The 27,476-nt window shown below is 42.6% G+C and overlaps 1 protein-coding gene across 1 annotated transcript; it reads right to left on the bottom strand.

The window, feature by feature from the left end:
- Positions 1 to 26,904, bottom strand: LOC139262338 (exocyst complex component 3-like protein 2). The gene is made up of 8 exons (XM_070877519.1): positions 26,076 to 26,904; positions 22,151 to 22,271; positions 17,860 to 17,960; positions 14,877 to 15,081; positions 6,562 to 6,684; positions 6,306 to 6,458; positions 4,555 to 4,676; positions 1 to 1,405 (listed from the first exon to the last, which is right to left on the bottom strand). Exons 1-8 carry the CDS (start codon positions 26,567 to 26,569, stop codon positions 1,207 to 1,209), a joined length of 1,518 nt encoding a protein of 505 aa, XP_070733620.1. The 5' UTR covers positions 26,570 to 26,904; the 3' UTR covers positions 1 to 1,206.
- Between the last annotated feature and the right edge of the window lie 572 nt (positions 26,905 to 27,476).

Here is a 27,476-nt window from a genome sequence, read left to right as displayed (position 1 = left end):
TTTAATAATAAAATTGGATGGGAACAAAGATGAAACAACATTGCATCAATATTTGTTACATTTTGAGCTATTTTTACACGCAGTTTCATTATCCTATGTTGCTCAATAATGCTTTTTATTTTAGTCGCCTAAAAGTCCTCAATCATTTAAACATTTCAGCAAATGTAGTTAGTTTATTTATTTATGTAACTAGTTCCCAGGCAGGAACTCGAACAAATAAAGCAGCTATTATTTCTGGCTATTATCAATGACAGCCATTGTCCCATAAACAGCCTGCACTAAATGAAGTGAGCCTTACCAAAGTTTGAGATGCAATTTAAAAAATTTCAATGCAGCACTTCACACACTGATGCCCGATGTATAAGACAACTAGTAGTGCCATACTGGGATAATTTGAGTGTGATACAAATAGGCAAGCATGGTTATACTGGCTGAGCCAGCATGGCTCTATTTCCCTTTGTCTGTTTGGTTTTGCCATCAAAGAGTAAAATCCCCAAATTGCATCTGACTATTTTAATGAAAAATATGTAGTTGAAAATAAATATTCATATTTGGTATGAAATGAATGTTTATTTCAACATGTTCACACGCTGTTACTGATTAACAGGAAATAATGTTATCACTTCCTAGATGTGAATCAATAGCATGCCACTAAACAACAATTAAAATTGTGTGAAGGCTACAGAGTTTTTAATATATGCCACATTACTTTGGTTCACCAACATTTGGTACTGGATCTTGTCTGTAAAATCGCAAAGATTGTCAAACTTTTGCCATTGTCATTGTGCCTCCTTGATAGGATGCAATGTCACTGAGGACTCGATGTAAGCTATTTATGAGGTGGACAAGTCTTATTGCAGCAACTGTACTTTCTTCAAACTACGCTTTCTGCAGTCATAACATAAAACTGAATATTCAAAGGGTCACAGACTAGCAATATCTAGTGCAAGACCAAAAATGCTTCATACAGAAACTTGATCATCATCATCACTGGCTTTCAAAGAGATAAAAACGTGAAGGCTTAGCTTCTGAACAACCAGTTGAAATATGTGCATTTTCTGGTGTCAGCATCATCACTCAGATGAACATTAAAAAGATTGATCAGAATAGTAGGTAAGTTTGCAGCTCATTCGCTGTTGTCATTTAGATTTAATTGTCCTTCATATACAATGTCGCTACCATTTGCTTTTCTCACCTGTTCTCCAATTATCCTATGCAACACGATATACAACTATCATTCTCCCTACACCGGGATTTGGAGACATTTATCCCCTGAAATAACTTGTTGCATGATAAAAGGTTATTATTGAGTTTCATCATGTCATCCACTTGTTTGATGATGCTCTGCCTGTCTCTTCTGGAAATGTTTCCTTTAATCTTCAGAATGGCGCTGATGTGTTCCTTCCTTTAAAATATAAATTATAATATTTTACAAAATTGCATAGCAATCCTCCATTTTCTGAACTCAAATAAAATCACTGGTCCTGATTATATTGTTCCTATTATTTCCAAATTGTGTACTTCCAAACTTAAACTCTATGTTGTTTATTCAGTCTTTCTTACTCCGTATTCACCTATCCTTTTTCTTGGAAATTTTCTCATTTCATCCTATATCTAGGACCCTTCTGACCCTTTGAAATATCTCCCTATTACCCTTGCAATTGTATTTCTAAAGTTATGGAAACTGCTTTTAATTCTCAACTTATCATTGAGAGTTCTCATAATTAATTGCCATTATCAATTTTGGTATTGTCATTCTATTGGAGGTATTCCTGCCTATGTTATACACCTCTAGGACACTTTTCTTTTGTTGTCACCTTGGGCGTTACAAAGCTTTTGACATGCTCTGACACCATGCACTTCTAACCAGTTATCCTCATATATGCGGGGGGGGGGGGGGGGGGCGGGGGGCAAAATTGCCCTGCCCCCGATGGGGGGCAGTAAACCTCTGGGGCCTCTCCCGCCGCGGAATTGCCTTTACCGCTCCTCAAAGGAAGGAGAGCGCAATCTCACATGCTCCACTTTCTTTGAGGACAGTAACTGGGGCTACTGGGGGTGCTGAAGGAAGCATTACATGGATGTTCCGCATAGCGTGGACGTGCTTCAACGCCCCTCTACTTTGATTAAAGGGGAGGGCCACTGCACACTCTATAAGGCCTCTGATGGCCTCCACTAGGCTACCAGGGCAGCGTGCGACCGGGCCTGCAGCCCAGCACCCAAGACGGAGTGCCGGGCTGCATGCTATGACCACCATCGTTGCACCGATCGGAGAGCCAGTTGACAAAACAAATGGCGGCCCAGGCGCTGGCGCCCTCCTCTTAAGGAGCGCCCCGAGAGTGGATGTCCGCCAGCTTCGTGACCCTAGAAGCTGGCATTGACATCTGCTCGCGGCCTGCGGGGCAATTTCCCCTGCGGGGTGTTAATGGGTAGGCACGGGGCAGTGAGGGGTGGCCGCACATGGCAATGATGTCTTCACCGGTTGCGCGGCCACCTGGGGTGCAATTCCCTCCTCCGGGAAAAAAGTATCAATAAAAAGTTTTGTTCATGACTGTCTTGTTTACTCCCAAATTGCTCTTTCTGTGCTGGAGTTGATGGCTCATTTTCTGACTCAATTTTCATCAGCTTATGGGTTCCCAATAACTCTGTTCTCCTTACCAATCTGTCCCTTCCCCACAATAATGACCTCCTACATATCATCATCTAATCATATTACTCTTTTGACAATGGTTCTATTCTGCATTCCTCAGATTGCATGCCCTCAGTGCACTAAACTTCCATTTGACTCGCAGTGCAAAGGCTAAATTACTGCATCTTGATCTCCTCCATGCCTTTCAATGGAGAATGAAAATGAGTTTATTTCAATTTTTAAGGAATGCCAATTCTTCCCATCTCTCAGAAGCTCAACCAAGAGCTAATGGAGCCGAAATTTACCTTCGTCCGAAACGGGTCGCACCTTCCACTCCAGAAGTGTTTTTCTGCCAGGTGGGATGAGGTCGACTCTTTAGCTAATTTCAGCTCTTAGTCAGTTTTATTTTGGCGGACCAGAAGTCAGTCAAAATGGGGGCAGAGTTGGGATGGTAAGTACTCTAGAGGGGTGGAAGTGGAAGCGGAGTTTCCGCCGCCGTCAGTCAGCAGCGGAGCGGAGATGACGTCACGACTCGTGTGCATCACCACGCTCTCCCCTTCACTTAAAGGGGAGAGCCTTCGACATTTAGAAACTTCAGTCCACTGGGCCACCAGGGAGGGTTTCGGCCGGGCCAGCGGCATGGTACCCAAGAGGGGATGCCAGGCTGCCTGTTGGCGGCCCGGCCGAACCCGGGGGCATAATTGTCAGCCCGACCTGGCAGTCGGCTGACAAAAAAAATACATGGTGGCCGCGGCAGTGCACCCTCCCCTTGAAGGGCTGCTGCGCTGCCGTGACTCGCAGAATGAAAGCAAGGTGCACCGACAGAAAAAGCTGTCGGGGGCACCGCGCGGCGGGAGATGTGATGGAGGTGCGGGAGATCGGCAATGCGCCCTCTGATGATGCACTTAGGATGGTCGGCAGCGGCCGGGTGGAAGTGGGGACGTCCAGAAAAATCCCCGAGGTGAATTCCGCTGGTGGCGGCCATTGGACCGGAAGTCGGCGACCGCTCGACTCTGCTGCATAGCTACTGCTTTCTGGTGGTAAGTGGCCTTTTTGGGGAGCTGCATTTTGGCCTGAACATCTCTTACCTTCAATGATTCCACTGTTTGTCTTTTTACATTGGGGTAGAATTTCAGCATAGGTTCTCCCAATTTTATACTGTTTCTCCAGGATTTCCACGGATCTGCCACAGAATTTATGGTAGACGATTGGGAGCACCCAGACTAAAATTAACGGCGTGTGTTTTTGAGCAGAAGGAGGTTGTGGACAGCAAAGTGTCTTGAAAGCACCTGGTTCAGGGTCTAATTTGTTTTCAAAATAGGAAAAATTATATCTTTTAATGTAAATAAATTGCTATGTTATTATTTCTATTCATTAAATATTTGTTTATTTTGAAAGTGATTGTACTAATAACCTTTGCACTGTAAAATCTCAGAAGCAGTTACATATATAGGGCTGGAATGTCCTAGCTACGTGGCCCAATAAAGCCCAACGAACTCAGGTTTTTTTGCATTCATTTCTTAGTAAGGTGGTTTGTAGACCTGAACATTTCTCAGCATTGCTCCCACATTGATGGTTAAATCGTAAATCTGAACACCAAGATCTATTAGTAGCAATAATTTAAACTATATATGCTTGCCTATGACTTTTTATTCTTTAAGCACACTGGAACCTTTTACTCAGCATATTGCTGCAACTAAACTCATGACAAGTTCATGTCCCACTGCCCTCCCATTGCATATCCTAGGTGAGGTCATTGGGTTTCTGTTTTCACAGGAAAACAAAATTTCAGAAGATGATTCCAAGACAATAATAAAGAAAAGTCGTCAACTTTTTTGAAGCTGTTTGTCATCTTTTGCATCTTTTGGCAGATAAGACTTCCTCAGAAAAAACTGTTAACAAACACTGAGTTCCACGTGATCACCTACCTTACATCGGGGTAGCTTTGAACAAGTACAGCAACCTCTGTCTTTAGTGCTTCAATATTATTGATTTTAATCATTTCTGCCAAATGTTGGATGGCATTGTTTAGCCAGGTGACACTAGATTGCTGAAAATAGTAAAAACAATCATAAATATTTTTGACTATCACTGGGCTTTTGTAATGACAATACCATAAATATGAATGTGGTTAGATAAGGATTTACAAAATTAAGAGTTGCTCAGTTAAAGTATGAAGTCCAAATGTAGACTTGATAATAGACTTAAACTACACAAAGCCACATATTCCTAAAGTATTTGTATCAATTTAGCATCTGTAAGTAAACTTATAGGTCCCGAAAAACAATGGGGCAGCACATCTGGCATCTGCCCCTTACCTCATTCCTGGCAAAGTTTGTGGGGTCCAGGGGGAGATCCCTTCATTTGATTACCGCAAGGGGGTACCCAGGCACTAGGGAAATATCTGGGGTACTTCCCAATATCACAAATCCAGGAAGTCTATTGCAAGTGGCCTGGATGGATGGGTGCCTGGGTCCCTAGGTTGATCCCACATCTGGCCCTGGGTCAGCCAGTACACCTGATCACACCTGCAGCCAACCATATAGGGAGTCCCAGTGAAGGCTTGGGGAGAAGGAACTGCAATATTTGGAGTCCCCACTCCTGACCATGCCCACCCTTACATCGATGACCATGTTTGGGGTGGGCGGAGGCTCCATCCATAACAATCCTTCCTGGAAACTTCTTTAATAAGATGGGACCTGACATATATGGGTCCTGGACTAGTTTCCAGCCATACCAGTGCAGTCTTGCCAAAGTGACGGTGAGAATACACTGGAACCGCCATGGATTCACAGGACCATGATCTTTAAAAAATATAAATGACATTTTAAATAAATGTTTTCCCCTTTTTAACTCTCATTTCTCATTGTGCACATCTCTCATCTCCCAGCAGTTGAGATGGAATAACAGGCTGATCCTGATTCTAGACTTCTTCATGCCCATTGCTTGTTCCTACTTGGTAATAGGCCTTTTCTTTCCGAGAATGTCCCACACCGTGTGCCTAAATGGTAAGAAACTATATTTACAGCTATTTAAAAGTATATATAGTTCTAGGGTTGCGCGGTCTTTAGCATATCTTCAAGACTTTAAGCAATCCCATCTCCATGCACAGAGGGGTACAAACTGCCCCCCGGCTGAAACGGGGCGCTGCCTGGCTGAAACCCTCCCTGGTGGCCCAGTGATCTGAAGTTTAAAAAGCATGGAGGCGCTCCCCTTTAAGTGACGTGGTGCCGCAATGATGTCATCGCGGTGGTGAAAACGCACCGATCCCAACTTCTGCCCCTCAGTTGCTGTCACCGGCGCTGTTTTGCCCCTCGATGTTTTGATGTTTTTTACTGCAGCTACGGTTCAGGTCGACTCTTTCGGGAAATTGCGCTATTTGTTTTTTTTTGTTTTCATCCGGAAGTCAGTCATAATGGGGGGGCGGTGACTACACCTGAGGGGCAAAAAAATGCCGGTGACAGCAACTGAGGGGTGGAATTTGGGGTCGGTACGTATTCACCACCACGATGACATCATTGCGGCACCACGTCACTTAAAGGGGAGAGCCTCCATGCTTTTTAAACTTCAGACCACTGGGCCACCAGGGAGGGATTCAGCCAGGTCAGCAGCCTGGCACTGAAGAGGGTGTTGCTAAATATAAGAAAAAATAATAAAATAGTTAATCCAATCTGCTCACCTGATCTGAAAAAAATTGTTCCAGCTGATAAGAGTCCTTACTAATTTTATCAGCTAGCAAACGCCGGTTATTTAATGTACATCTCACAGAACTGTTGATAAGGACAGTGATGTATTCCTGGATAGTTTTAGAGTGCACCCTCTCTATCAAACTCTGCAAAATACAAATATTAATTCAAAAATTAGACTTTATTTTCCACAAGATTGTTTGTTTTTTAATGGCACGTCATAGTTACAAAAATCAAAGCTTACATTACCTTGTAGGTTGCTCTTTTCATAATGGGAAATTGAGTGAAATAACTTGTTACTAAAGTTTTCACTTGTTCCATTCCCTTCAAAGTGGAAAGTCCATCCTTTTTCAGATTGTATTTCAAGCACTCCTTAAAAACAAAATAGAAAATGCTCAATGTAATTATCTTATGGCCGCTAATCCACATCCCTTCTGGTGCACTCCTGCCATAGCAGAATGCATCTGCCTGAAGCATGTGCATGTATTCACATCCACAATGAGATGGACATTTAAATGTTCCTTTATATGTCGTGACATTTCCAACATCTCAACACTGATTTTCTGCTGGCAGAAGGCAGTTCACAACAGAAGGAAACAGATGCACTGGGAGGAGAGCCATATAACCTTGTTATTTGATGCATTTTGAAGACCTCAGAGAGTGAGTGGGGAAGAATGAAGTCGAAGGTCACCCCAAGCTCAGGGGTAATACCATTACCTCTTGTCCTTTCTTCTCCCCTTACTCGCTCGCTCGTGGCCCGGGACATACACTCAAGCACAACTCCATGTCACACAGCATTTTTTTCACATAGGTAATATTTGAAGGGGTGTCACACAGCCAACATTCTAATGTATCTTCCTCTTCCTGCTCCATTTCTATAGGCATCCCCAAAGAGCTGGCTGTGGGTCCCAAGTACCTCCCGTGAAGCCAGCACCACACAGCACCCTGCGGCACTTACTCCACCTATTATAAACATTAAAAATTTAGAAGTGAGTTTGAGAAGAGAGCATTGGGTGAATCATAGAGCATGTGTGGGCAGGAGCAGATGGCCGTGGTAGTGGGGGAGCAGGAACCTGCTAGCTACAGGACCTTTCTTAACTACACAGCCCAGGGATGTGCACTTCATGGGACCAGTATATAAAAGAAGCCTGCTAGCTGAGCACCAATAATTTATACAGTCATTTAAGAGTGTATAAAGTACCCTGCAAGGTCTGGTGGCAAATGTGAAGGAGTCCATAAGCCACCTATGTGCAGTCTTCTTTGACCACGTAGCAGAACTGCTTCAGCTAAATGGGGGAATCAGATGAAGAAAGTCATCATGCATGGGTTTCATTGCCCTCATAATTACCTTAAGGTCAATGGGAATGTTGAGTGGTACTCAGCAGCAGGAGTATGGCTGGAGCATTCACTACAGCATCAGACATTGCGACACAGTTGCAGGGCCATCTCATGACCCAGCACAAGGATGTAGGGGGCCATCTCAGTCACAAGAGACTCCCACTAATAACTATCAGCCAGCCACTTCACTTACTCCTGCCACTGGGAAAGCATCTAGAAGCAGCACAAGATTCAGATGTAGAACATGCAAAACTTCCTATTACTACTACAACATGAACTAATATAGCTCATTTAAGGTAGAAAAGTCTCCCAAGGCGCTTCACAGAGGCTTAATCAAAACAATAAATGCATCAAAGAAGGAGATATTAGTAGGGATGTAATATAGGTTTTTAAGGAGATTCTTAAAGGAGGAGAGGGGGATGGAGAGCCAGACAGAGCATTTAGGGAGGAATTCCAGACTGTGGGGCCTAGGCTGCTGAAGGTACAGCCCCCAATGATGGGGCAAAAAGGTCAGAATCAAAGAAACGGAGTGTTTGGGACAGGGACTACTGGGGCTCATAGAGCTGGAGGAGGTTATAGAGATAGGGAGGGGCAAAGCCATGAAGGAATTAAAACCTGGGGATAAGAATTTTAAATTTCAAGGCCTGGGGGACTGGAAGCCAATGTAAAACTGCAAGGACAGGGGTGACGGATGAGCAGCTGATGTCACTAAGGAGAAGCACCTAAACAGATTGCTCATACAATGAACACTTCTGAGGCAATAAATACCACTTGATTCACAAGAGTTCCTTTCTGCTGGTGCAGAATAAAGTTCCAGGAAATGGTTTCCTTAATTGTCTTTTTTTGTTTTTTCAGTACATTCTGGAGTTTTACTTCATCACAGTCTCTGTCCCTTCCAACATGGTGTGCTTAGCCAGCTCCCTCGGCAGCAGGAGGCACACAGCATTCTAATGGACCAGGCAGGAAGCATCGCCGGAGATGCGCACAAAAATATTGTTCCCAAAAGAGTTCATAATGTTTGTGATCTTGGGGTAAACCGCAGTGTCAGGGTAAAGTTGCTTCATCGCTTTCCTTCCTCGACCTGCTCAGTTTCTTGCTACCCATTGCTGTGGATTTAGTCACAGTTTTCATGCCGCTCTTGTTGGATGTTGTTTTCTGCTCTTCTGACATGGTCATATTCACTTCTTGTGGTACTTAAAAGTATGAAATACTGCCATTGAACTGCTTTCAATGCAATTCCCAGCATTAACCCATATTGACTTCCCAAATGGCACTAGACTCTGTGGCTTGTTCTGGCACTCTATAAGGGGAAGTGAAAGTTGGTATTGTAGGACACACTTCACAGGTCCCTTGTTTCAGGACCTCTCTGTTCTGCTGAAATCTTGAAAAGACTTTCTTTATAGTTGCCGAATTGGCTTCTCTGTAATGTTGGAAACAATAATTTCATAGCTTGTGTAGCACGCAAACCTTTTAACCCAAAATGTGAGTAAAGGTCTATGTAAAAATGCACCCAATGATACCGAACCAAAAAGCTTGTGTCCATTTAACCACTGCCTTTTGCATAATACTTACCTTTAATGTCTGGTGTAAGAGGGTGGAAGTAATGCTGGGTAGATTTGATTGAGGTTTTTTGGACTTTGAAAGGAATTCATAGATTAAATAAAGAGAACGTTTTTATGCTGGTGGAGGAGTCTAGGACAAGGGGACATAACCTTAAAATCAGAGCCAGTCCATTCAGAAGAGAAGTTAGGAAACACTTCTTCATACAAAGGGTGGTAGACATGTGGTAGATGCTAGCTCGATTAATAATTTTAATTCTGAGATCAACAGATTTTTGCTAGACAAGAGTTGGAACAGCTATGGGGCCAAGGCAGGTGGATGGAGTTAAGATACAGAACAGCCTTGTTTTCAATGAATGGCAGAACAAGCTTGAGGGACTGAGTGGCCTATTCCTATTCCTATGTAGAATGAGAGACAGAAAATTGCATGGGCACAAAACCCAATCAAAAAATTGGGTGATTGAGGGGTGGTCCAGCAAAGACCAGGAGAGATCACTCGATCGCCTGAAAATCCTCAGGTCCGCTTCGCTGGCATAAGATTCCTCCCCAAAAATGTAGCAGTGAAAGTGATTGCCACTCCCTCCCTTGTAAGAGGATGAATGAAAATGTTTTGGCTCAAGCAATTCTGGGGCCTTGTAGGCCATAACCCTGGCCTGTCGACCCTGGTGCAGCCCTACACTGCCCCTAAGCCAAACCGTATGCTAGGTTTTAACCCAGCAGAAGTGGGGAAAGAGCAGGAGAAATTCCCAGTGTTGGGAAAGCTCTCCCCTGAACTCACCTCCTCTGATGTTTGGGGTGGATAGAAATTCTGCCCGCCCCAGGACCCATTGCAAAATAACTGCCTTAAGTCTTCCTGCCAAAATTTCTGTTCTTTCCAGGCCTCTAGAGCCTGACATGCCCCCATTCTGCCAATGGATTTTCAGACCCCCAATTTCCTGAGTTCCACATGCCAGAATCCCACCAGGATATTTAATCAGGTGACTGGAAAATCAGCCTTTCCGTCTTTTACCAAAATGTTCATATATAGCTGTAAATATTTTGGTGACATTTTCTTGACTGTGACAAATGCTAAACAAATCCACAGCAAATACAGTAACACTACGATTGTAATGCTGAATAAAAAAATGCTCTTTCAGTTTCATAAGATTGGTTCTGAGTTCCAAGGTTTCCAAATTCCTGAATTAACATTGCAGTTTTTTGTAATTGCTGCAGGATGAACAGTGGTGGGGGTATTACTCAGTGCGTTTGTTGAAGGACAGTGAGCTCAGCTGCTTTAGGCGTGTGAGCCAGCTTCATCTGAATCAAACACTACAGTGTTTCCTGCTGTAAATTCAATGATTGAAAACTTGAATAAAGATCTGACTATATTACTTTTGCGCCTCTGGCTCCTGATGCGTGGTCGTCAAACAGTCGGTGGTGACTGCAACTTAAACTAGCCAGATTTTCAAGACTGATGGTCAGGAAGACGTGTTTTTTTTTTACTGCATCTTCCTGACTGCTGCCAGTTATCGAGGACCCATTACATTTGCTGGAGTTCTTTGAGGATGTAACGAACAGGGTGGATTAAGGGGAACCAGTGGATATGGTGTATTTAGACTTCCAGAAGACATTTAACAAGGTGCCACATAAAAGGTTACTGCACAAGATAAAAATACACGGGGTTGGGGGTAATATATTAGCATGGATAGAGGATTGACTAACGAACAGAAAACAGAAAGTCAGGATAAATGGTTCATTCTCTGGTTGGAAACCAGTAACTAGTGGGGTGCTGCAGGGATCAGTGCTGGGACCCCAACTATTTACAATCTATATTAACGACTTGGAAGAAGGGACTGAGTGTAACATAGCCAAGTTTGCTGACGATACAAAGATGGGAGGAAAAGCAATGTTGAGAAGGACACAAAAAATCTGCAAAAGGACATAGACAGGCTAAGTGAGTGGGCAAAAATTTGGCAGATGGAGTATAATGTTGGAAAGTGTGAGGTTATGCACTGGCAGAAAAGAAATCAAAGAGCAAGTTATTATTTAAATGGAGAAAGATTGCAAAGTGCCACAGTACAGCGGGACCTGGGGGTACTTGTGCATGAAACACAAAAGGATAGTATGCAGGTACAGCAAGTGATCAGGAAGGCCACTGGTATCTTGGCCTTTATTGCAAAGGGGATGGAGTATAAGAACATAAGAAATAGAAACAGGAGTAAGCCATACGGCCCCTCGAACCTGCTCCGCCATTCAATAAGATCATGGATGATCTGATCATGGATTCAGCTCCACTTCCCCGCCCGCTCCCCATAACCTCTTATCTCCTTATCGCTCAAGAAACTGTCGATTTCTGTCTTAAATGTATTCAATCTCTCAGCTTCCACAGCTCTCTGAGGCAGCGAATTGCATAGATTTACAACCCTCTGAGAGAAGAAATTTCTCCTCATCTCTGTTTTAAATTGGCGGCCCCTTATTCTAAGATCATGCCTTCTAGTTCTAGTCTCCCCCATCAGTGGAAACATCCTCTCTGCATCCCCCTTGTCAAGCCCCCTCATAATCTTATACGTTTCGATAAGATCACCTCTCATTCTTCTGAACTCCAATGAGTAGAGGCCCAACCTACTCAACCTTTCCTCATGTCAAACCCCTCATCCCCAGAATCAACCTAGTGAACCTTCTCTGAACTGCCTCCAAAGCAAGTATATCCTTTCGTAAATATGGAAATCAAAACTGCAAGCAGTATTCCAGGTGTGGCCTCACAAGACTTCCCTGCTTTGGCAGAAAAAATCAAAGAGCAAGTTATTATTTAAATGAAGAAAGATTGCAAAGTGCCGCAGAACAGCGGGACCTGGGGGGACTTGTGCATGAAACACAAAAGGATAGTATGCAGGTACAGCAAGTGATCAGGAAGGTCAATGGTATCTTTGCCTTTATTGCAAAGGGGATGGAGTATAAAAGCAGGGAAGTCTTGCTACAGCTATACAAGGTATTGGTGAGGCCACACCTGGAACACTGCGTGCAGTATTTACAAAAGGATATACTTGCTTTGGAGGCAGTTCAGAGATGGTTCACAAGATTGATTCTGGGGATGAGGGGGTTGACTTATGAGGAAAGGTTGAGTAAGTTGGGCCTCTACACATTGGAATTCAAAAGAATGAGAGGTGATCTTATCGAAACGTATAAGATTATGAGGGGGCTTGACAAGGTGGATGCAGAGAGGATGTTTCCACTGATGGGGGAGACTAGAACTAGAGGGCATGATCTTAGAATAAGGGGCCGCCCATTTAAAACAGAGATGAGGAGAAATTTCTTCTCTCAGAGGTTGTAAATCTGTGGAATTTGCTGCCTCAGAGAGCTGTGGAAGCTGGGACATTGAATAAATCTAAGACTGAAATAGACAGTTTCTTGAACGATAAGGGGTTACGGGGAGCGGGCAGGGAAGTGGAGCTGAGTCCATGATTAAATCAGCCAAGATCTTATTGAATGGCGGAGCAGGCTCGAGGGGCCATATGGCCTACTCCTATTTCTATTTCTTATGTTCTTATGTTTCCGGCAGGGGTAAATTTTGGCCGCTATAGATTTTCAAATAATTTTTTTAAAATCTTTCAAAATTTGTTTATGATATTTCAGCTTCTACCTTAATCCCATGTGTACGTCCCAATCTTTATTTTGCTTTATGTAAAATGATTAAAAAGTGAATGATAATTTGTGCTGTTTACTTCCTGGTTTGCTGTCAGTGAGAATTCTTCAATCTGATTGGTTGTTCAATCTGCTTGATGACTTCACTGTTCATAGATGCCACAGATATCCTCTAGATGGCACCAGTTTGAAAGTCACATTGGAATAGAGGAAATCAACGCCACAGAGCCTGCTAAATCTTTGTGGGCAGCTTTCTTTGCGGCCAACGGCAAGCACCGTCCCTTCACCACTGACCATAAGATCTGGGCCAATGAGTAAAGTTAAGGGAACCTCACTCAATAACTGTAATCTCCAGTGAAAGACTAATGGACATGATGACATGCCCTCAAGCTCCTCGGATGGCTCAATTTATCCAGCAAGTAGCTGAACCCCGTGGTATTTATATGGCAATATTCACTTCTGACTCAGTCCGTACGGCTGATATATTACAGCGCCTCACTCTCCCAGCAATAAGAAATAAGAGGACACTAGTCAATCACCCGTAGAGTTGCTCACCAGAAGTTGGAGAATATGTTGTTTGGTAATGAGACAAGATTTGATGGTATAATGGAGAATGTTTCACTATAGAGGTATATAGAAATTATAATAAAATGAATGGAAGCAATTGGAAATTAAGATGATATGGTAATGTTTTTATATAATTGTAGAGTTTGGAGAAAAAAAATAGAGTAAAATAAATTAGTGTTGATTATAAATATTGTACAGTAAACTGTATTTATATATGTAATCTATTTTTAATGTGCATGTTTGCAAAAAAATTTTTTTTTCTGTAACTAGTCAATCAAGCATGGTGTTGCACAGGGGAGTCAAGACCAAATGTAGTCTTTGAGTGAAGTCGGGTTAGAGGGTGGAGGGAAATTGGACCACACAATGTAATTCAGTAGTCATTTTAAAGCCAGACATTCTGTCCTTATTTTTTATACTTTAATTTTCTACTATTATTTATAGTTAAATAGCAAAATATGTGGTAATTTAAAACAACAACAACTTGCATTTATATAGCGCTGTTAACATAGTAAAATGTCCCAAGGCGCTTCACAGGAGTATTATGAGACAAAATATTTGACATCAAGCCACATAAGGAGAAATTAGGGCAGGTGAATGAGGTCGGTTTTAAGGAGCGTCTTAAAGGAGAAAAGAGAGGTAGAGAGGCGGAGAGGTTTAGGCACGGAATTCCAGAGCTTAGGACCCGGGCAACGGAAGGCATGGTCACCAATTGTTGAGCGATTATAATCAGAGATGCTCAAGAGGGCAGAATTAGAGGAGCGCAGATGTCTCGGAGGGTTGTGGGGCTGAAGGAGATTACAGTGATAGGGAGGGGTGAGGCCATGGAGGGATTTGAAAACAAGGTTGAGAATTTTGAAATTGAGGCTTTGCTTAACCGGGAGCCAATGTAGGTCAGCGAGCACAGGGGTGATGAGTGAGCGGGACTTGGTGCGAGTTAGGACACAGGCAGCTGAGTTTTGGATCACCTCAAGTTTACATAGGGTAGAATGTGGCAGGCCAGCCAGGAGCACATTGGAATAGTCAAGTCCAGAGGTACAGAGATGTAACAGAGGTAAAAAGCAAAGAAGTAGAGTTGGCTTGAGCATAAGAGTTTCTCTGCAGTGCAGGTTAAGCAATTGGGAGACATGAAACTGCAATGATATGGCACCATCACTGGTGGAAGGGGGTTATTACAGTTTGACAAGTGGTGGAGGGGAGGGAAAATTACCACTTGTTTCCTGTCAACAAAAAACTTAAATAACAGTCTTTAACTGAAATGTGTGTTAAACTGCCCAAGATTTCCTCCTAGTAGCTTAATAAAAAATTGGTTAACCTAATAACGCAGTCAATAACGAAGCTTAGCTAATCAGACCCATTGCAACCAGTATTAAGCAACTAGCGTAACTACCACACTCAAAATGATTTTTTAAAAAGATACAATATTACAAGGAAGCACCTGTGTAATCAATTTGCCAATGAAAAAAAATATTTATACTGTACCTTGACATCACAGAAGAGTTTTTCTAACAGTTGGTCACATTCCTTGGTTTCTACTTCCTTAAGTACAGCCAAACTTTTTCTCGTATCTTCAGTATTATTGTGTGCTATTTCAGTCATATAATCGCTGAAGTAAATACAACTTCTTATAATCTCCCATCCATTGCTACAGGGCAGATTCTTAGACTTCTCAATATGTTCCGGATAACTTTGAAGACAAAAAGTAACAAAAATATAAGTTTTTATTGTACTTGTTGCATATGCACAAAACAGTATTATGCAAAAAAAATCTTACTCTGATAATAAATACATTCTAGGGTTCCCCATTATGATGGCGGAATCATGCCTGTGTGTACCTGAATTCCTGCTGTCCATCACCAGCAGGACAGGTTCCAGCTGGCATCATTAACTGGTAAAACTCCCCTTTCTGAGCTTTAGTTATTTTTTAAAACGTTATTTTTTTCAAGATTTTTTTCCCAAACTTATGAATTAACAAAAAAAAATTCAATTTAAAAGAAGGGGGTGGGAAATTGCCCCTTTCTATAAGGCCCGTGGGTGTAGGGGACCACCCCACTCATTTTCCCGCCGCTTTGTGCACGTGCCCACCCCTTACCGACCGGCAGCGACCCATTTCTGAAATTGCCCTGTGGGAAATTATCCCATTCATACTTTGCCTCGCGGGAGCAGTGCCGCCGCCGGAAAGTGCCACTGACAGCTTTTTCTGTTGGTGCCCTTTCTGTGGCTTGGCGGCATGGCCGCCTTTAAAGGGGAGATGACACTGCCGGCGACTCCATGTTATTTTTTTTTACAGCTCAGGTCAGCACGACAGTTATGGCCACGGGTCCGGTCAGGCTGCCTGGTACCCCTCTTGGGTGTCAGGTCACTGGCCTGGCTTGGCCGACCCAGTGTTTGCCACGAAAGTGTCTGCAGAGTTCGCAGTGGCCCTCCCCTTTAACTGTTGGGGATGGACCTTCTGATGCACCAGCGCAATTACCTCGTTAGCGCAGCACTGATGACTTGAAGCGTCGGCCACTCCAACCTGCCCCCGCCTCCGCCCCGCTAGTGACGGCTACTCCGACCTGACCGCACCTCTGCCCCGATGATGTGGCCACTTGCACCCCGTTCCAAAAAACCCGCAAAGTGCTGAATTTCTCCGGATTCTCAGCCCCATGCACTGGGGTGGACAGAACACTTCAAGAGCAGTAGGTGCCACTCATTTCGGTGGTCAGCAATTTCAGCCCCAGGGTCTTCTTACATGATATGACTCATCTGTGTGCATCACCACTGCCTATTCTGTGTTATTTAAAAAATATTTTTGTATGCTCATGGAGGTGATTACTGGAACACTTTCTGCAGGACTCAGGATTCTGCATCATGCTATACCTGACCTGACAGTGTTTCTGGGTGACTTTGAGTCCTATAGTGATGTCACCTATGACTACTTTCTTTTTCTTCACAACTTCAGCATTGTGCCTAAGAACAGGTTCAATTCAGTTGGGCATGTAATTGATACATTTCAAATTCTGTTAGCTATAAAGAATGAAATTATGCCAAGTATCTGTCTATTTAGGCTGTACATTTTTAAAATGTTGTTACTAGTCCCAGGAGCAGAAAACTCTTCCATTCTCTAAAATGGATACTCTTTATCTTCACCGGAACAAAATTTCGCACCAAAATATAGAAAACAAGAATTGCTTGGTACTTTAATACGCAGGTAAGAAATCAACTTAATATATAAGGGCTCAGGTCCCTTATTTCAGTTGGTCTTTCTTTAATAATTTATGCTCATTTGCAGGGTGGGGTGGGGGTGGGGAAGTGCACCACAATGTCTTTCTCCATGATTGGAAACATCTTTTAGAAGACTTTCTTGCAGATCTCACATCTATCTATGTTTCAGGTCACCCTAAGGAAGAATAGATAGAAATGGCTGACTTCATTGGAAATCAGAACATCTAGCTGATCATTGGATGATTTGAACTTCCAGTTCTGCGTTTGGAACAAGCAGCAATTTTGCTGTTTGAACCAAAGCAAAAGAATCACGTGGTTTGAGTTAATAGCAGACTTGTCATTTATATTTCCTAATTACACTTCCAGAACTTTTTGTACATGAAGAATGTCGTATAAATGTAAATTGTTGTGCTGGGGGGACGGGACATCAATTTAATTCTGTTCCTGGGGCTAAATAAATCTTTAACCCAGGCTTGTTAAATATTGTAGAAAAGCATTAAAGATTTGGGACGAGTGCCCTAAGCTACAGCATCTCCAGAGATAGAATAGCAGATCTCATAGACTTTTTGCAGAGACGACCCCATATCACATAAATACTATTAAATAATATGTTATTTTATCAGGATTGTAAATAGGTTACATTATTAATTATGTTTCCTACTGAAGTCTATGTAATTATTGATAGTTTATTTAAAAATGGAGTCAGCTTGCACAAAAACACAATGTCATAGTTCATCTGAAGCGGGATCTGAAGCAGAGTTTTCAGTGCAGGTTATTCATTGATATTTACATAACTCAGGTGGATGTAAAAGATCCCTTGGAATGATTTTGAAGAAGAGCAGGGGAGTTATGCCCGGTGTCCTGGCCAATATTTATTCCTCAATCAACATAGCAAAAAACAGTTTATCTGGTCATTATCACATTGCTTTTTGTGGGAGCTTGCTGTGCGCAAATTGGCTGCCACGTTTCCCACATTACAACAGTAACTACACTCCAAAGGTACTTCATTGGCTGTAAAGCACTTTGAGACGACCAGTGGTCATGAAAGGCACTATATAAATGCAAGTCTTTCTTTCTTTAATTAAACCTGCCCAAAAGCTCCCTTGAACTTCAATGATGTGATTTAAAACCAGCCACTTTGCTAATTGTATTTTACACAATTGTATTTATATTCCTAACATTTTGATAAGTAGTTATAGTTTTACAAAATTATAGAAATTATCTGCAAATATGGTTTTAGCTACAGCAATGATCTCACCTCTGTAAGAAGCCAATGAGTTGACCAGCACAAAGCCTTTGAATTCTCAGTCCTAGCGTTTCACTGATCTGTTGAGCCTTATCTATGCAACCCTGCAGTATCTGTATGTACAATGGAAAAGGGTTTGTAAAATCAAAAACATCTTTGAACAAAACTTCCCTTTAAATAGTTAATGCAGAGCATTTACAACTGTACCAAGTGTTCATTCTGGCAAACTAATGAAAGCAGCAATTAAAAATAGTTGAAAAGCAAATTAACATGAATGGCTCTTTTATTAACCAAAAAACATTTGTTAATATCTCTATGGATTAAAAAAACATATTGTTGTTCTACAAACTCAATCCAATTGTGAAGTATTCACTGCAAGGTATTCACTGAAAAGTTACTTGTCCAACGTTGGTGCGTCTATCCTGCCAATGGATTTGCAGGATCTTGCGGAGGCAGCGCTGGTGGTACTTCTCCAGCGTTTTGAGGTATCCATTGGCAGGATTGGCAGGATAGGCGCACCAACGTCAGTGTTCTCGCTCAGGCTAACATCCCCAGCATTGAAGCATTGACCTGCTCGATCAGCTCCATTGGGTGGGCCACATCGTCCGCATACTCCTAAAGTGACACAAGACTCCCAAAGCAAGCGCTCTATTCGGAGCTTCGACATGTCAAGCGAGCCCCAAGTGGGCAGAGGAAATGCTTCACAGACACCCTCAATGCCTCCTTGATAAAGTGCAACATCCCCACCAACATCTGGGAATCCTGGCCCAAGATCACCCACAGTGGAGGAAGAGTATCCGGGAAGGCGCTGAGCACCTATCACCGAGAGCAAGCTGAAGCCAAGCGTAGTCAATGGAAGGAGTGTGCGGCAAACCAGGTTCCCCACCTACCCTTTCCTTCAACCACCATCTGCCCCACCTGTGACAGAGACTGTGGGTCCCACATTGGACTCTTCAGTCACCTGAGAACTAATTTTTAATGTGGAAGCAAGTCATCCTCGACTCCGAGGGACTTCCTAAGAAGACGAAGACCTGTCCAAATGAATATGGAACTAATTCAAGTTCATGAAAAATAAAAGGGTAGAATTCGGATGCAGAGTGCGCAGATGCACTGAAATTTAGGGCAGAGCCCGGATCCCATCAGGTTTCCACCCTGTTGACTGAGCAACAGCAAGTACCGATCAAGGGGGAAAGATCCTTCTTCGGCTTATAGCCCCACATCCTGACAGCAGTTGGGCTGTATCTGGAGTTGCTGCCAGGCTATTCCGGCAATCCTGTTACACCTTTTATATGGCCAGTGTTACCTATGTCTGCAGAAAACAGGCGCAGAGGCCGGTCTATTAGGTCCTACAATGAAAGAATCGAATGGTAATCGATCCCAGAGGGATCAATTGCTGTTTGATTCCGAGGCCTACCAACGTGGGAGAAAAAGGGGACAAGAAAATTATCTTCCATTTTCAGTCCAAATGTCCTGTTGAACTCTCCTTCAAAGAGGCAGGCTGCTGTTCCAATATTACAGTGAGTAGTTCTGGTATTTCACTGATTATGCTGCGCAGGCACTGCCACTACTGGTGTGGGCACATTGCCCCACAATGTTAATGACCCCTATGCTTAGGATTTGGAATGAAGTCATGGGGAGGCCAAAGTAGTGGGCAGGGGTTTCACCGTGCTGGACTACTGGTGATGCAATGGAAGTGTCACAATTTCTACGCTATAATTCTGAACATGCATGGTATTTGTGTGTTTTAGTAGAGGTTGAGTTTATCTCAGCTATTACCACATTGTAGGGCTGAGTTTAATTCCTTTGCCCAGTGGGAACATGCAAGCGGAGGGTTAAGATTCCCATTGTGTCCCCACTCCCACAAAAATTACAAGTTTAACATTAACAGTTTAACCAGAATTTAGACACTGAAGAGTGGAGCTCTGCAAACACGAATAAGTGTAAAATACCCAATTAGAAAATGTTCATGTCACCTCTAAGTTAATCATTCATTTTTTTAATTCATTCTCGGGATGTGGGTTATGCTGCCAAGGCCAGCATTTAATGCCCATCCCTAGTTGCTCTGAGAAGGTGGTGGTGGGTTCTTCTCATACTGTTGGTAGCAGTTTGATATAACTGATTGGCTCGCTAGGGCACTTCAGAACATAGTTAAGACTCAGCCACGTTTTAAGCTAATCAAATAGAACAAAAAAACACCTAGCAGAAACTAGGCCTTAGGTTTCAAAATGTTTTCAGATTTTGAAGTTAACCTGTTATATCTAATAAGCTGAGCATCAAAACTGGATAATCAAGGTATGCATTATATTTGCATTGAATTTCTACATTGGAATAGGAAATCTACACAGTTTAAATCAGTGGAAATTGATCTGCAACACTGGAATTTTATGCTTGAATCAAAATGATGCTTACATTAAGTATCCATTTAGTTAGAATCAACAATGTAGTACTATTTAAATGGTTACAGAAAAAAGGTACAAAATATACTAACATTTCTTGATGGATACACTTAATTGAATAAATAATTGAATAAATATCTACCTGTTTAAAATCAGCTGGCAGCTGTGAACATGGCACATCTTCCATTTTAAGTCTTCTCATTAACCTTACATTGATTTCTGACTGAAAATAAATAATTACTTACATCAGCCACACAAAAAAATGAAAACAGTAATCTATATCTGTACATACTAAGTTTTGAGATACACCCACCACACTTGGTCTCATATTCAGACTTCAGTATCAAACTTTCTTAAAAAGTGTTAAAAGATGAAAGAAAACCAGTCATTTTCTGGTGGTTTTAGAGAAACTTCTCCAACAACAGAAAATACCTTTTCATTGTTCACAGAAGTACCCAAGAGCAAATAGCCAGCAATTGAGGTGTTTAGTTACAGCTAGAAGCCCTTAGCCAAGATTTCCACCACAGGCCAATCTGCGGCATTGGAGTGGCTTGTGTGCCACCTGACTGAGTCATCCCTGACCCCGGTGACGTTTTCGGGATCGGCCTGATTCAAGTTTTCCACTTACGCATGGAAAAGCACACTGCTGGGAAAAAAGGGGCAGAGGAAATGGCTGAGGCAGCAGGAGTGAGACACCCGCAGCTGCTTAATGGGCCAAGCAGCATTACCAAAGTTTTCAATCCAGCCATTATTGACCTAACTTGGCTGCACTTTGGGTGTTTAACTCAATCCTCTTTCTATCGAAAAAATGGCTGATGTGTCACAAAACTCCTTATTCTCCACGTCCTATTACCTAACAATGCCAGATGCCTGATCACTGCTGCCTTCTTAGAGTCCAGCATTGCTGAAGTGATGACGGAAACTTATGTATTACTCCTCTCTGTCATTATTACCTCATTTTTCAGCCAAAAATATGTTGGCCTAAAAGTTTGCAGGGAACCAACATTATGGATCTCTGCCCACCCAAGTACGTTCACAAAACCAGGGTAAGGCAGAGGAAAATCCTGCCTCTTGTGTTGAATTGCTGCCTCAGCTAACCTTTCATTGGATTAAAACAGACTAATGAAAGGCCTTAAAGGAGCAGGCCTGAAGCAGGATATTATCGTAACATGGCATAATACAATTTACAACGATCGAAGCCTCAGGATATCCCTCTAAATGGAAATCAGTCTTATTTCTTCCCTTTACATTGTTTCCTAGTTAGTTGGGAATCCCTTTTCCATGCTTGATTGAAAGTTAAAAAATGCTCCATGTATTCAGAGTGCAGCTATGGAAATTTCCCAACATACGCAGCCTGTTGTTAAGTTGTGGCGTGTTGTACAATTATTAACCATGGCCTTTTATTGGTCTATTTTTAACCAAGGAAATATTTGCTGAGGCAGCAATTGGGCAGTAAGTGCATAAGGTTCAACAGCTTTAAGACATTTAAATGTAAAGAGTTACTTAATTGTTGATATAAGAGCATAATATTACCATTTAGAGCACTTAATGTGAATTTCAGAAGAATGTTATCACTTATTTTTAAAACATGAATAAATAACTTAAGTAGTTTCATGTGCTGTGAATGACAACACTTAATATTAAGACTGTAAATGTATATGTAATGTTAGCAGTGATCAAATTACATGGAGAAAACACAAATAGATATGGTGTAATATTTTTAAACTATGAATGATGAGATCATACTTGGCTTGTAAAGTTTTTACTTCTAAGAGGGATACACTCATTACAAATGTGGGCATAAACCTGGCAACTATACCTAAAAAGAGAACACATTACAGTGAGAAGAAAAGTAGTTATCATCGCACAATGATGCCTCCGACTACTTTTCTTTCTTTTGCTTTTACCTGTACAGTGTTGAACAACTTCTCTGAAGCACTGCACACCCAATTGGCTTCTAAAAGAGGATCCAATATTGATGCATTCAGAGTTACATCTCGAATGTTAGGATGGCCCATGAATTCCTCACTGAAAAACAAAAATAAACAGATAGCATAATGCAAAATCAGGATTTTTTTCCTTGCTCCATGCACCGGAGGAAATATTTTTGCAACATGTTTAATTATTAATTTTGGTTTTTTACAACTTTTTCAAGTCCCCTGAGCCACATATAATTTCCTGGCTGCGAAGGTGAGCAGGCAGGCTGACCATAGGACTCAGCTAGCACTGCTCTGTAATCAGCTGGAACGTTCAATAATGCAGCAATATGTTTTTTTTGTGGTATAGTTTATTTGTGTGTAAATGTGTGCAAAGATTGCAACAAAATTGGCCATAATCTTTAAATCCTCCTTAGATACGGGGGTGGTGCCAGAGGACTGGAGTATTGCAAACGTTACATACTTGTTCAAAAAAGGGTGTAAAGATAAACCCAGCAACTACCGGCCAGTCAGTTTAATCTTGGTAGTGGGGAAGCTTTTAGAAACGATAATCAGGGACAAAGTTAACAGTCACTTGGACAAGTGTGGATTAATTAAGGAAAGGCAGCATGGATTTGTTAAAGGCAAATTGTGTTTAACTAACTTGATTGAGTTTTTTGATGAGGTAACAGAGAGGGTTGATGAGGGCAATGACATGGTGTACATGGACTTCCAAAAGGCGTTTGATAAAGTGCCACTTAATAGGCTTGCCAGCAACACTGAAGCCCATGGAATATAAGGAACGGTGGCAGCATGGATACAAATTGGCTAAGTGACAGGAAAAAGAGAGTAGAGGTGAACGGTTGTTTTTCGGACTGGAGGAAGGTATACATTCATGTTCCCCAGGGGTTAGTTCTAGGACCACTGCTTTTCTTGATATATATTAATGATTTGGACTTGGGTGTACAGGGCACAATTTCAAAATTTGTAGATGACACAAAACTTGGAAGTATAGTGAACAGTGAGGAGGATAGTGATAGACTTTTAGAAGACATAGACAGGCTGGTGAAATGGGTGGACATATGGCAGATGAAATTTAATGCAGAAAAGTGTGAAGTGATACATTTTGGCAGGAAGAATAAGGAGAGGCAATATAAACTAAAGGATACAATCCTAAAGGGGGTGCATGAACAGAGAGAGACCTGGGGGGTGTATGTGCACAAATCATTGAAGGTGGCAGGGTCAGGTTGAGAAAATGGTTAAAAAGCATACGGGATACTGGGCTTCATAAATAGAGGCATAGGGGCCAAAATTGCCCCTTCCCTTAAGGCCTGTTACCACCGGAAATCGGTGGCCACGCTGTGGAGTGCAATGGCCGCCGATTTTTCATGGTATGGCCGACATTTTGAAAATTCCACTCCTGCTTTATCCCAGTGGTGACCTTTTCCCCCCCACTACTGCTCCGTTGCTGCCGATCCATCCTAATTGCGTCATCAGAGCGCTCACCGCCAATGTCCCCTTCCCCCACCCAATCACCTCCCCCACCGATCGTGAAATTCTGCCAAAAAATCTTGCTGCTGCCGCTCGGTGTCATCAACAGCTTTTTCTATCGGTGCATTGTGCTTGAAGTGCTTGAAAAATGGCACTGCGGCTGCCATTAAAGGGGAGGACCTACTGCCACGGCCACTATCTTTTTTTTGTTGGCCGACTGCTAGATCTGGCCAACAATTATACCCTCGGGTTCAGCTGAGCCACCAACAGGCGGCCTGGCAGCTCCTCTTGGGTGCCAGGTCGCTGGCCCGGCCGAAACCCTCCCGGTGGCCCAGTGGACTGAACTTAAAGAATCGCACCGATCACCCCGTTAAGTGAAGGGGAGAGGCGTGCTGATGCGGCACCATGATGATGTCATCAGCGCTATGCGGCGGACACTCCGCCCACCCCCCAACTTCCGCCCCTCTAGTGTGCGAATTTCCGCTCACCGCCGCACACTCGTCCCCATTATGACCGACTTCCGATCCGCTGAATAAAAAAGCCAAAGAGTGGAATTTCGCTCAAGAGGCCACCACAACAACTGCACCGGTAAAAACAGTCGAAACACGATAGGTGCGCCACGTTTCCAGCTGTGGCCAATTTCAGCCCCATAGAGTACAAAAGCAAGGAAGTTATGATGAAACATTACAAAACACTAGTTCGGCCTCAACTGGATTATTGTGTACAATTCTGGGCACCGCACTTTAGGCAGGATGTGAAGGCCTTAGAGAGGGTGCAGAAAAGATTTACAAGATTGATTCCAGGGATGAGGGACTTCAGTTGTGTGGATAGACTAGAAAAGCTGAGGTTGTTCTCCTTGGAGCAGAGAAGGTTGAGAGGAGATTTTATAGAGGTGTTCAAAATCATGAAGGGTCTAGAGAGTAGATAGAGGGAAACTGTTCCCATTGGTGGAAGGGTCAAGAACCAGAGGACACAGGTTTAAGGTGATTGGCAAAAGAACCAAAGGCAACATGAGGGAAAACTTTTTTATGCAGCAAGTGGTTAGGATCTGCCTGAAAGGGTGGTGGAGGTAAATTCAATTATGGCTTTCAAAAGGGAATTGGATAAGTACCTGAAGGAAACATTTTTGCAGTGCTACAGGAAAAAGGGTGGGGGACTGAAACTAAGTGAAGTGCTCTTGCAGAGAGCTGGCACGGTCTTGATGGGCCGAATGGACTTCTTCTGTGCTGTGAACATTCTATGATTCTATGTTTCTTACATTACAACAGTGTCTACACTGCAAAAGTACTTCATTGTCTGTAAAGCGCTTTAAGACATTCGGTGGTTGTGAAAGGTAGTACCTGTATATAAATCCAAATCTTTCTTTTCTTTTTCTTTTATATAAATGCAAGTTGTTGTTGTTAGTGTTGGAGGAGAGGAAGAGAATAAAAGGAAGGCATCAGCTTCATACTTTCAGAGGAGGCAGGATGCATAAGCCAGCATGAAATTCTTTAACTAACTTACATCTCATCTGGTCCACAAACCTGATCAGGTTAAGGATAAACCCCTTTTTGGAATGGGAATGTTAAAATGGGAAGTGAAGCATTTAATAATACCACCAGTCCAAAGTTGCAGATTGTAACCTCACATGTTGCAATATAGTAAAGGCAGGAGACGTAAACCTGCTGTGTTGTCCAAGCTAAGACCTAGCTCAGACATGCATAGTTACTTCTCTGCACATTAGCAGATCGTCAGCAGAAAATAACAAATCACTTTCTCAGCCTTGGCTGTATAAGAGTAAGGGAAATTCACTGGTTCTAGTTCAATTTCTCAAAGTATTTCTGTGTTCCGAGTAACTTCAGGGTCAAATGGCTGAAACATTTGCCCTATCTTCAACTGCGCCATGTTGTTAAACCATCTAATGCACAAAAAAGTGCACAAATAGCTGTGGATGAATTAGAGGAGTAATTCTGTGATCCAGCAGGAAGCTGTACTCGTAGGGAGCAAGGGTCAGCGATAGCGATACAATGCTTTAGCCATGATTCTTTGGCCACACACTCGGTGCAAGTGCAGTTTCCTGCTGGGAGCCCAGCATTATACAATTACCTCATATATGTCTTGATAATCTCCACCCAAAAGGACAAAATTGTACTGTGACAGGCAATGTCTACCAGCATGTTTAAATTAGATATGGTCAGCCATGTACTAACAGAGAAAAATGGACTTTGTGCTTTGCTGTTGATTCAGCATGTTTAAGCCAAACATAGTGCTAACACTTCTGCTAACACTGTCATAGGGTACAAACAGATCACTAGTATAGAAAGCTTAAAGAAAATAAATGTTTTATCCATGTTTGGTTATTTACTTTATTTTTTTATGCTGTTTAAACTCTCATGAAATTTTAAGCTGAACAAGACTCATAAAACTCATAAAAGGCCAGGCTTACCTTTTATATACATGAGTGGCCCAGAAGAAAACACCGAATAAATCTTCAACATTCAGATTTGCTTGGAAAATTTGATCAAAGTGATGAAAAATACAGGTATGATATGCTTTTGCACATATTTTAAAGATCTCATTTTGGTTTAAGAATGACAGATATTTCAATAAATCGGTTAACACAGTCTGCTGCAGGTTTCTTAAATGTTCCATTAAACAGTTTCCTGGATCATTTTCCACAAACAATGGAATTTGTTTTTGCACAGATTGCAACACCATTTCGGTAAACTGTTGTAACGATGCTCTTGGTCTTCCAGATTCCAAATTCCCTGATTCCAGTTTTTCCTCCCACCAAATCAAATCTTTTGCATTTTCCAGTTTAGCAACGGCATACACTGATAAAAGTAATTCAGCATTATCCTTGTAGTTACGTAGTGGTGTCTTCATAACTGACCACATCTTGTTTTTCAATTCTTTAGAAAGGTTGTCTATATCCAACATTATTTGCTGGTTTGGGATGGTTCCTGAATTATTCAGTGATTCGTATTTGTCTCGGAGCTTAACAATCCAACAATGCACTTACTCACATTTTCCATCCTGCATTAGTTTTCGAATTTCTGCAACTTAAGAAAGAAAACGTTAAATCAAACTAAACAGATTTTTTTTTCAAAATGTAACAAGTACAATTTTACTCTGCAATCTAATTCTAAGGGGCCGAAATTGTCCCCCGAGGCGCAATGGCATATTCGCCCAGGGGAAGGCACCTCCGGGAGAATTGCCCCAGGGGTTTGGGGGACGTTGTCCCGGCTGCAGCACGCCGCGTGATTAGCGCCCCGGGCCGCCATGCAATCGCCGATGACGTCATCGCCATGTGCGCCGACCCCTCATCGCCCTGTGCTGTGCCTCAAGGGCAAACTGTCCGGCGGGCCATGAGGTGAAGCTAGTGGACATCTGCCGCCAGGGCGACCCTTAAAGGGAGGCCTTTACCTTCCCAGGCCGTCATTTTTATTCATCGGCAGACTCTTGCATCAGCTCAACAATGTCAGCCATCGTGTCGACCAGGCCATCATCGTGCAGCCCGGCACTGCTGGCCTGGTCGATCGCCTCCCTGGTGGCCCAGTGGTGGCCACCAAAGGGCCTGCAGAGTGCGCAGCGGCACTCCCCTTTAGTTGAAAGGGAGGGTGCGCTGCCGCCCCGGGAGCACCCCTCATAGGAAGCTTGCAAGAAATATGTTTGGGCAACCCCAACCCAGTTTCTAGTCATACAGAGTGCAAATGTGGCAGGATTGCCTTCTGGAATGCCTTCCATGGTCAAACAGCCTGCCAGCAATTATTATCATGGCTCAAATTGAAGAATGTCACTTAAGGTTACAAAGGCCTATCAGTACCAATGGAACAATACCTTGCAA

The sequence above is a fragment of the Pristiophorus japonicus genome, chromosome 4 (assembly GCF_044704955.1).
Source record: "Pristiophorus japonicus isolate sPriJap1 chromosome 4, sPriJap1.hap1, whole genome shotgun sequence".
Taxonomy (NCBI): domain Eukaryota; kingdom Metazoa; phylum Chordata; class Chondrichthyes; family Pristiophoridae; genus Pristiophorus; species Pristiophorus japonicus.
The sequence above is the reverse complement of the archived record's forward strand: the minus strand, read 5'-3'. Positions and strand labels throughout refer to the sequence as shown.